Source organism: Rhinopithecus bieti, unplaced genomic scaffold (genome assembly GCF_001698545.2).
Source record: "Rhinopithecus bieti isolate Rb0 unplaced genomic scaffold, ASM169854v2 scaffold_84002, whole genome shotgun sequence".
Lineage (NCBI taxonomy): Eukaryota > Metazoa > Chordata > Mammalia > Primates > Cercopithecidae > Rhinopithecus > Rhinopithecus bieti.
This window is the reverse complement of record NW_016841755.1, coordinates 5438359-5449542: the sequence shown is the minus strand read 5'-3', so window position 1 is coordinate 5449542 and position 11184 is coordinate 5438359. Positions and strand designations below refer to the sequence as shown.

General features: G+C 60.8%; 1 protein-coding gene across 5 annotated transcripts in view; it reads right to left on the bottom strand.

Annotated features, from left to right (window-relative positions):
* The window catches only part of NFATC1 (nuclear factor of activated T cells 1), a 129261-nt gene that overhangs the window by 32959 nt on the left and 85118 nt on the right, over positions 1 to 11184 (bottom strand). For 3 of the 5 annotated variants that reach the window (XM_017866119.1, XM_017866115.1, XM_017866114.1), the window contains one exon: positions 5650 to 6339. In XM_017866119.1, the coding sequence (XP_017721608.1) occupies positions 5650 to 6339 (690 nt within the window). The remainder of the gene's footprint in view (positions 1 to 5649; positions 6340 to 11184) is intronic. The other 2 variants (XM_017866117.1, XM_017866118.1) reach the window with 1 other exon arrangement.

Below are 11184 nucleotides of genomic sequence, written 5' to 3'. Positions count from 1 at the left end.
AAAAAAAAGCTGGATTCATTTTTCTTTTCTTTGCTGTTTTTTTTTTTTTAATAGTGTCTCGCTCTGTCACCCAGGCTGGAGTGCAGTGGCGAGATCTCAGCTCACTGCAACCTCCATCTCCCAGGTTTGAGTGATTCTCCTGCCTCAGTCACCCAAGTAGCTGGGATTACAGGTGTGCACCACCACACCCAGCTAATTTGCGTATTTTTAGTAGAGACAGGGTTCTACCATGTTGACCAGGCTGGTCTTGAACTCCTGACCTCAGGTGTTCCGCCCATCTCGGTCTCCCAAAGTGCTGGGATTACAGGTGTGAGCCACCATGCCCAGCCTAATTTTTCATTTTGAGGTTTGAATTCCTTGAGACACACAGGACATGGGCTGTGCGTGACCTTCAGGTTCCTGCGGCCAAGCAGAGGCTGCCACGGAGGAGGCTCCGGTGTGAACTGCCCTCCTCAGACCCCTCAGGGATGCAAATGAGGACATTGTGGACCCCCCCACCCAGACTCTGCAACTGGACACTATTCTGTTATTTAAACAAAATCAAAACCCAAACAAAACGCAAAACCCGTACGCACAGAATAAGTTCTTTCTACGTGCTCAGGGGCAGGCCCTTGTCAGCATCACGGTGTGTGAGGAGCCTGGATTGCGCGTGGCTGCCTCTGCACAGCTGTTCACGTGAAGCAGCAAAACCCTGAGGTGACTCAGTTCACGGACCCACAGCTCTGATTCTGGTCAGGCAGAGGGAAGGCTCTCAACCACAGCTGGGCGCCCAGGGGCCAGGGCTGGGTTCCCGGCCCCACGAGGACATCCCAGGTGCTGGCCTGTCTCCCGCTTTCTAAGCCCTGCACACAGCTCTGAGATCCACCACGGCTTGGTTCGCAGAGGGCTGGAGACTCAATCTGCACCCCACGCCAGGCTCGTTGGCTCTGGAGGCGGCAGCGAGGCCGGCGGAACGCAGAAGGGAAGCCAGGGAGGCTGGAGACGTGGGCCCAGCAGGGCTTCTGGCACCTGCCATGGCCACGTCCTGCCACAGGCACTTCACAGGGCTTGGGGCTGGCCAGGAGGTCCCCTGCCTTCTGTCCCATTGGCCCATTTACAGATAGTCAGAGGTATGTGAGTCTTGCCCCCACCACACAGTGTTATTTCTCTCCTGTTTGCTCCAACCCCAGCTTTTCGCTCTCTCCCTGTTGTGTAAACGAACAAAGACAGAGACACTTTCCACCTGCTGAGGACACTTGGCGTGCACGGCACCGACCTTTGACCTGGGTTCATGGTTGTTCCTGTCTCCTGTCTCTGCTCCTTCTCCGGTTGCTGAGATCGTCCCTTGGTCGGGGAGCCCTGTGCTCCCCACCCTTCTCTGCCCCCCAACTCCAGGTCACGCTTGCCCGCTTTCTAAGCCAGCGCCTGAGCCCCTGGGTGGCTGCTGAGATGACCGATTCTCTTAGGGGATGTGAAATTAGACAAAATATATATTAATACTAAACCAACACTACTCACATTCACCCCAGCCGCCTCCCTCTCCCGCTGTCTCCATCAAGATGGCCCCTATGTGGACCCCTGCATTTCCGTGGAGCTTGCTGGGGTCTGGGGGACTCAGGGTTTCACCTCACAATTCAGGTCTTCGCCCTGTGTGAGGCTTTCCCGACACAACCTGGGCCCTGACCTTGTTTATGTCATAGTGTTTGTGAGCCTGGGGTGTGGGTTCCAGGTTCCAGGGACCGAGGGCAAGTCGGAGGTCATCTGCAGGGGAGGGGCCGACCCAGACTCAACCCTGACCCGGGACCCTTCCCGGCCATCTTGGGCGGACGCTCCAGCCATCTTCTCACAAGGACAGGCAGCGCCCCGTCCACCCAGGACACGGGTAACGGCTCGGCTCGTGTCATTCTCAGTGAAGGCTCCATCCACTCCGACAGAGCAATAAACATTTGAATCTGCTCTTCTCACTGGGGAGGGGCAGGTGTCTAGAGTGGGTGGACCTGCCCCTGGGTGCTCAGGAGGAACCTGGAGCCCATGGCCTGGTGCCTGTCTCCCAGGGCAGCAGTGATGTCAGGCCTGCACCAGGGACCACCGCATCCTGACCCAGAGCCAGGCCTGCAACAGGGACCACCCCACCGTGACCGAGGGCCTGGGCCTGCACCAGGGACCACCCTGCCCGGACCCAGAGCTGGGCCTGCACCAGGGACCACCCCACCCTGACCCAGAGCCGGGCCTGCACCAGGGACCATCCGCCCTAACCCAGAGCTGGGCCTGCACCAGGGACCACCCCATCCTGACCCAGAACCGGGCCTGCACCGGGGTCCACCCCACCCTAACCCAGAACCTGAGCCGGCACCAGACACTACCCCACCTGCACCCCCTCAGCCCCCAGGACTCTCCTCTCCCCTTCCCTTCACACACACTGTGAGCAGAACTTCCTCTGCCACGCGCCCCGCCCACCTGTGGACTTCCTCTGCCACGTGCCCCGCCTGCCTGCCTGTGGACTTCCTCTGCCACGCGCCCTGCCTGCCTGTGGACTTCCTCTGCCACGTGCCCCGCCTGCCTGCCTATGAAGGACTGAGAGGGGCTGTCTGCCCGCGGGGGCAGATCAGGCCACGGCTGACACTGCTTCCAGCTGCCCAAAGCCTTAACCGCTGTGGTCCTGGCTGGGCATCAAGGGACCTCACAGGTGGAGATGAAATGGATGACATTACCTGCACACATTTGCCACATCATAGGGAGGTGTCTGCACAGGTATCTCAACCTCCATCTCAACCCTGATGCCCAAAGTAGCACCGCCTAGTGCCATAGGCTAACCCCAAAATCTTGTGTGTGGCTGGTCCCGGGTTATGGAAACAGAATGAACGCAGGACTCATAAATTGCGCGCAGAACAGCGTGCAGGGCTGGCGCTTGGGGCCTGTGCTGAAAGTCCCAGGACCAGCCTTGAGCCTGATGAGACGTGCGTGTACGAGATGACTGTGGTTCGTGGGCTGGGGTGGTGGGAGGCTGGAGCCAGACTCCAAGGTCATCTCTGCTCTGGCAACATAGAAACCCCTGAGTCTTTTGAACAGGATGTGACCCATTAGATCCGAGTTTGGGGAAGATCACCACGCCAACCGAGCGGGGAAAATGGGGAGAGAGGCCTGCTGGGAACTGAGCTCACCCTGCGGGCAAGGTTGTCCTCAAGTGTCCCGACGGCAGGACTCCGGGACAGAAACTTTCTTAAAAGGGGTGTGAGCGACTGCTTTACAGCTGGCGAATCTTGGGCTCCAGAGTCCCACTGGTGGTCAGGAGAGGCCCCAACGGGAATGTGGCATCAGGCACCCTCAGAGGAGCTGCAGGCCAGGCCCCGCTGCATGGCAGATGCACTCTGGCCTCAGCCCTTCCATGTATCAGGGAGTCATCCATGCAACCCCCTCCCCCGGTCCCGACCCCTCCATTTCCATGCACGGTCAGGTAGGCCAGGGCGGGGTCACACCCACACCCATGCAGCTCCAACATCCCCAGCCTGTGCACTCAGCAACACAACAGCCCACCCAGGCGAGGCCTGGCTCACTTAGCTTTGACCTCTAGGACCAAGGCCAGAGGGGCCCGGGCTACCTGGTGAGGCTTTGGCAGTAACGGGTTGGGTAAAGGGATGATGTCGCCTGAGCACCATGTGGGTCAACAGTCCCCTGCCTGCTGTGTTGACGCAGAACATGTCCCAGTCCCCAGCACTCCCCTGGCTCACCCAACCCAAGTCCCACCCCAAACTCTACCCTCACCATAAAGCCACACGTGAGCCCCAGGGCAGCAGAAACATAAATGAGACCTGCTTCCTACCCGGGCCTGCAGGATGCTGCCCAGACGTGGGAGCCCAGGGCTGGTGGGTCACAGCTGGGACAAGGCGTGGCGGGTGGGAAGAGAACTTCTCAGCACCTTCCAGCCACCTTGGGGCCATGTGGCACCAGGTAAGACAAAGCAGGGGTGAGGGGCTGGAGGCACGGACGCAGGAGTGAGGGGTTGGGGGCACGGACGCAGGGGTGAGGGGCTGCAGGCACAGACGCCAGCGTCCACCTTGCGCAGGGGCTGGGGAGGAAGGCAGAGTCCATCTGTGCTCAGGAGGCAGCAGAGCAGGGACACGGGCCCCACGCAGAGCTCCAGCTGACCTCGAGGGGGACAACGAGGACAGCAGGCAGGTCAGACAGAACTTTAGAACGACATCTGCACGGGACACGGAACACTGTCCTGGCCCCGCCCCACAGTCATCATAAACCTCCAGAGAGTGGCCGGGGACAGCCATGGGCCTCCAGTGTGTGGCTCCGAGGGACAGCCCCAGGGAGGCAGCAGCCTCCTGATCTGATGGGACACATCCCACAAAAACAGACGATGAGGGCTCCGGGCTCCGTGGAACACACTACCCGCAAGCTCACACTCACACACACCCACACACACACACCCCACCCCCACTGACCACCCCCCTCCCACACACCCCACCCCCACACACACCCCCAACACACACCCATACCACACCCACACACACACACACCAGGCCTGCTGGCTCAAGAGCTTCATGCTTTGGGGCCTTAAAATATTTGCCAATGCATTCTCTTCAAAAAGCTTGTTAGCCTTCCGTTAGGAAACAGCAGGAGGCCTCACTCCCTTCCCGCCCAGATTGCGGAAACTGAGCCCCCGACGCCCGTGAGTCCCTGCCCCCCAGGTCAGCGAGGCCTGATGCCGTCCCCTCCCCAGAAGGCGAGGCCTCACCTGCCGACCCCAGCCACGAGGCAAGGTAGTGCCCAGAAAACACGCAAGCTGAACTGCCCTCTAACGAGTAGTCCCCAGGGCTGTGGCCGCGCTTCCCTCGATCACAGCCACAAGCAAGTCGGCTGCGCCTTGAGATTGTAAACACTCGCCAAGAACACCACGGCGCCTTCGTTCACCCCTCCTCACAGGCAAAGCCTGAGCTGCCTCGGGCTTCCCCCACACCACCCGCCTGCCGCTACGACGTGAGCCCACTTCCTTCCCACACAACCCCAGCGTACGCGGTGTTGGTGCGTCTCTGCGCTGATGCGAGCCCAGGGCCTGGACGGAAGACCCTGCCCGCCTGGGCCCTGAAGGCCCACAGTCTAGGGCCCCCAGTGTCAACGGCCGTCCCCGAGCCTCCTGCAAGGGATGCCGTGGCATGTTAGAAGTGCTTGACAGAACTGCAACAGGTATCGGCTCATTCGCTTCGCTAAGCTGTTGTTCTACAAGCTGTTCACAGCGACTCAGGCAGCACCCAGAATGCCCCCGACCGTGAAAAGGCCGTCCCTCTCCAGGTCAGGGCTTTGAGCCTGAGCCGCCGCTGCCTCCATGTTCAGTTGCAGAAGCCAAACCTGGGCACCCAATGTGAGCCTTAGACCGCCGACAGTCTTGCAGAGCGCGTCTGCAGGCCCAGGACCCGCCTTTAGGCCCCCACTAGGGCCCCATGCGTGATCACTGGAGCAGATCTCATGGCGGGCACCCCAGCTGGCACTGACGCCATGGCATCACACGGGGGCACTTTATATCAGGAGGACGCACCCCACACCCAGCCCAGGGCCTCAGTGCGCTTCCACACGTGCCACACACGCAGCACGCACACGGCCCCTCCGTGAGCTCACGCCGCCACGCCGGGCCGAGACCACATCTGCATGGCCACGGGCACTCACCGTCATCCAGGTACAACTGGTCCAACTCTTCAGGCTCTTGCTTGACCGTTACAGGAATAGGGGCCAAATTAGGACTACCGTCCTCACACGCCTCTGGCAGCAGCCGTGGCCGGGCGGCCGGAGACTCATCCCTGCGGACCGTGGGCGGCGGGTGCTGCGGGCGGCCCGTGGCGGGCGGGCACGCTGGGCTGCAGGGCTGCAGGCAGGTCAGCTCTTGGGCGGCGGGCGGGAGTGGAGGAGAGGGGCTGCTGGGGCAGAGTGAGTGTTCGAGACCAGGGGGGCAGCTACTGCTTGGAGGCACACTCACCTGCTGTGGCAGCAGGGCCGGGGGCGGCTGCCCGGGCGAGCCGGGGTGCGTGGCCACTGGCCTGGGCACGTCCTGGACGGCGGGGGCCTCTCCGGCCGGCTGCGGGAGTCCGAGGTGGCAGTGGCCCGGGCTGGCGACGCCCTTGGTGTAGGCAGCAGGAGAAAGGTCGTGGAGCTTGGGGCTCGCACCAGGGGCTGCTGGCATCAGGGTGCTTCTCTGAGGACAGGGCGGGAAGCCGGCCACGAGGCAGGAGCTGGGGTCAGGTGGCATCGCGAGCTGCTGGCTGTAGTATGGTCTTGGGAGAGGACTTAACCCCTGGCTCACCGGCCCACAGTTTGGAGCAGGCTCATAATCATCCGTGGGTTCTGTTTTTATCATTGGAACTGTGAGAAGGAAAAGAAAAGTTAAATAAACACGAGTTGCAGATTTGCAGATGAGTATGACCAGGCAGGCTTGTGGCTGGGACACCCTGCGCAAAACCGACAGGGCCCTGACTGGGTCCCTCTGTCTCCTGCCTGGTTCTCCCACCCCATTAAAAAAAAAGGTGTGAGTCATCGGCGGAGAGAGTCGCAGCTGGTTCTAATACTGGCGAGGACTGTTTTCCTTGGACTCTCCTGCAGCACTAACGTGCTATGAAAGTCCACTTGCAAACTATGGTGGGAGCCCTGGACCCAGGGGCCTGTGGATTCGCAGGAATCAAAGCGAAAATTTCAACTTGGATGCATGACGGCATTTCTGCTCCCAACACTCGGTTTGGTAAATGTCTGCGCGTTTGGTAAACTCGAACACACAACAAGATGGCTTTCAGGAGTCAGTAAAAATCCAACTGCAAAGGGGAATGACTGCTCCAGGAGAGAAGCCGTCCGCCACTGCGAAAGAAAAACGCTGTCGCGGACGCTGGACCGCCTCCACGGTCCTCCTGATTCCCTTCTAAAGCGATGGGCTGTGCAGAGGCTACGACCTGGCAGCCTTGGACGGAAAAGGGGGCTCCCGAGTTTCTAGAGCTTTCTCCCACCCAGCCCTCCCTAGAAGTCTAGGGCTGTGGGGAGGAGCCTACAGGTCGGGCACTGGGTCCCCAAGGCCGCTCCGCCAGGCCTGGGCCACAGCCGACACCGGCTCCCGGCCTGCGCCCACCCCAGCCTTTGTGCCTGCTTCTGCAGGGGTGTCAGGAAGAAAGCAGGCAGGCGTGCAGTCAGTGGGAGCAGCCAGGCGGTCCCAGGCGGCATTCCTGCGGTTGCTGTTTTCCTGCTGGTCTTAGGTCTCTCGTGCTACTTACAGGAGACATCAGACGGCTCAGTGGCTCTAAAGCTCTCGCAATGGTGCACGCAAATTCCTAACAGACGCGCGGCGCTGCTCTGGGCGAATGCTGTGTGGATTCTGTTTGGCAGCAGGGTCGGCCACGGGAGGGAAACTCCCCTCCCATCACCACCTGGGGCCTATGAGTGGCCCCCAAAACCGGCACACGGGCTCCCGGTGCCAACACTCGCCACCGCAGAGGGTCCAGCAGCCTCCTGCAGTAAACAAAAGCACCTCCAATTCGAGAGAAAATATTTAGTCCCGGGCTTGAGCCTGTGAGTCCACGCAGCTGTTCCCCACCACAGCTGGGTGCTGACGAGTCCACCAGCAGCTGCGACCGATGGAGATGGCGTTTTCCGGCAGCTCGTGATACGGGAGCACCTGTGCTACGTGCAGCCTCCCCTGCAGCCCCCACCACAGGTCCCGGCGGTCGTGAGCACAGGGGCGAGTCATCTGTGTAGCCAAGCCACCTTCCCGCCACACTGGAGGCATCACAGGAACTAACCCACATGGGCCGTTCCCGGCTGTAGAATCTCGCCAGCCTGTGAGTCCGGAGGAAGTCAGCCAGAGCTTTCAACCCAGGGATTCCCAGTGGAGTTGCTGCATTTTGTTGCTTTTGTGCTGACTTTTCAAGTCCCTACTTTCATTCACTCATTCAAATCTTTCTATCATCCGCCCTGCACACTGCGTAGGGAGGCTCAGGTTTAAACTGTCCGCCCTGCACACTGAGTAGGGAGGCCGAGGTTTAAAGCGTCCGCCCTGCACACTGAGTAGAGAGGCTGAGGTTTTAGATGGGGTGGGTGACCAGGAGGTGCTGACGTCCAGGAGGCAGGAAGAAAATCACAGGGTAATTGTGATTACAAGGCCTTCCCAGGACACAGCCTGCAGCTCACTGACCAGGGCCCATAAAGCCGCACTCTGCTGAGGGTCCTGCCAGGCCTTCCTGGGGCTCCATAGCCCAGGCGTCCCCAGCCTTTGGCCCGGGGCAAGTCCAGCCACAGAAGAATGCAGGGAGTGCGGCCTGAGCTGTCAAGCTTGGAGAACAAGGCCAGGGGCTGCCTCTACAGTGGTGCCCAGGGCAGGGGAGTGGGAACGGGTACGTTCCCCCAGCCTCGTCAGCCACCCCGCTCTGCAATCGCCGCTGGGGTCACACTGGAATTACACCCTGGAACCAGGTCACACTGGAATTACACCCCCGGAACCAGGTCACGCTGGAATTACACCCCAGGAACCGGGTCACGCTGGAATTACACCCCAGGAACTGGGTCACGCTGGAATTACACCCCCGGAACCAGGGCACCCTGGAATTACACCTCAGGACCCAGGTCACGCTGGAATTACACCCCCGGAACCAGGTCAGGACTGGAATTACACCCCAGGAACCGGGTCACACTGGAATTACACCCCAGGAACCAGGGCATGCTGGAACTTACACCCCCAGAACCGGGTCAGGGCTGGAATTACACCCCAGGAACCAGGTCACGCTGGAATTACACCCCAGAACGCTGGAATTACACCCCAGGAACCAGGGCATGCTGGAATTACACCCCCGGAACCGGGTCAGGGCTGGAATTACACCCCAGGAACTGGGTCAGGGCTGGAATTACACCCCAGGAATCAGGGCACGCTGGAATTACACCCCAGACGTCACATTCAGTCATCACAACAGTGAGGCCGCTCGGTCCCATCTGAAGACAGCGCTCACGCCTGGCGCACGAGGTCTGCGTGCTCTCAGCCCGGCCTGGCACACTCTCCTTAGTGGGGGCTGATGGAGGTGCACAGACCCTGGCAGTGCCGGGGGGAGTTCCTGCAGGGAGGACTCTGCCTCCAGCCACCTGAGTGTGGCCGCCTCTGGGGCTGTCCTCTTCAGCTGAGGGTTCACGGATGGGGCAGAGCCCCAGGACTGCCTGTGCAAGTCGGGGGGCTGAGGAGAAGGCGCCCTCATGTTGATTGGGAAACCCTACAGGCCTCACTTTATATTAGAAAGTCGAATATCTGGGCCGTGGGCTGCAACACCTTTTTGAAGGGGCAGCGGGAGGCGGTGCCTGTGGAGGGTGGGGCTCTAACCACTGTCTGGAGACCACAGGGCTAGGGTCATGTTCATCCAGGGGACGCATTTTGGCCTCAGGCCATGGCCTCCCCACCAACTCTGCGGAGGCAGTTGGGCCTCAGGAACTGCCCCTTCCTGCCGTTCCAGCTTCAAGCATATGGTAAATCCACAAATGACGAGTCCATGACAAAGCCAGACGGTGGGGAGCCCCAGAGGCAGGGCTCGGCCAGTGGTCTCTGTGAACTCAGGCCTGTGCCTTTGAGAGGCACAGGGGTCGCTGGAAACAGGCCTAGATGTGGGAGTGAGACGCTGGTGGGCACCTACGTCTCTCCCGCTCAGAAGAGGCTGATGTCCCAAACAGCCAAGCCTCCATTCTAAATTAAGCCGGTAATTTTCAGAGTTTATGATCTTTAGCAAAAGCACATGGCTGGAAGGTTAAATTAATACCCTGTTGGGATCCTCTCTCCACTGCACGGGATTTTCAGCCAGGGCCCAGAAACGTGGCCAGGCACAGGGGCCAGCGCGCCTCTTCTATGAAATGTCCCCCAAGCGCTTTAAAAACTGGTACCTGCCAGCTCTGCCGGACACTAAAGGCCCCGAGCACAGCTGTCCCGTAAACAGCAGTGGCCATAAATCAGCCGCCCCATGGGCCAAGGCCAGCGATGCCAGAGAGCCGTCGGGGCCAGGGCGACCGGGTGGCGTCTGCTGCAGCTGGCCGGAGAACGGCAAGAACATGGCGCAGACGCGGCCCGTCTAAAACCGCGGTGGCGCCGGCATTAACCCCCGCATCTCTCCAGCCACTGGATTCTTCCTGGGGACGTCCTGACCGAGGATCGTGGTGGCGAGGGACACACGGCGCTGGGACACACGACCCACCTCCCCAGGATGCTGGCGGCCGGCAGTGGCGTTGGAATGCCCCGGCCACTTGCCCTGCGGGTTTGGAGCAGGCCCAGCACTGATGTGTCTACCTCCCCCAGGGGCAAGCAGAAGGCTGAGTGGACGCTTCACTGGGACCTCACCTGGTTGGCAGCTCCTGTCCCCCCACCCACAGGCAGGCGCTCCCTCTCTGAGGCCCGGGGCTCCAGCCCACAGAGGCTGTGGCAACACGCTCCTCACAGGAATAAACTCCTGTGCCTGCCCGCCGCCCCCTCCCGCCCACAGCTATTTGCAGGGAGCTGGGGGCAGTGACTTGAAACCTGGGGTCGCCGCATGTGCCCTGCCCATGATGGCATCTTGTGAGTCTGGAGAGCCAGTCCTAGTCCCCTGGCAGCGTGAGTTGTGGGCGTGGTCACCGCGCTTGGAAGGTGGCCCGGGCTGACCCTGCAGGTGTCTGCGCCTGTTCCTGCCGCAGTGCCCCTCCCTGGGCTGGGGTCCCCATGCGGCTTCTCTCAGCCTTGCCCGTGAGGTCCGGCTCAAGTCTGGGGTTGGCCGGATGGTTTCTCGGCCCTGGAGTAGCGTCTTGTGCCATCCCAGCTGCTCCAAAGCTGCCTCCCACCAGGGCCGGGCCTTCCCCAGGTGACTCCCCCATCTCCCTGTCCTTGCCCCAAGGGGCACTGACATGAAGCACAGCCAGGGACAAAGGGCCGTGGACGGCAGGAACGCGCAAGGCACCTGGCACCCAGCACCTGCGGGGGATGTTTCTGGATGGCCCCGCCTGACCCGCTGGCCCATGAGGATGTAGCGGGATGTTCTCTGCTAAGTCAAGCCCCAGAGAGCTGCAGCCTTCCCAATACAAAGAAAAGCTGGAAAGTGTAAACTCACCTTCACAAGCAAAGGAAAGCCACACGGCTGCTTCCACATCCCAGCACCTAAGAAGCTGAAATGCACGAACATGCTGCACCTGGGCTTGGCCTAAACTGTGCTTTTGTGTGGGTTTCAAGGA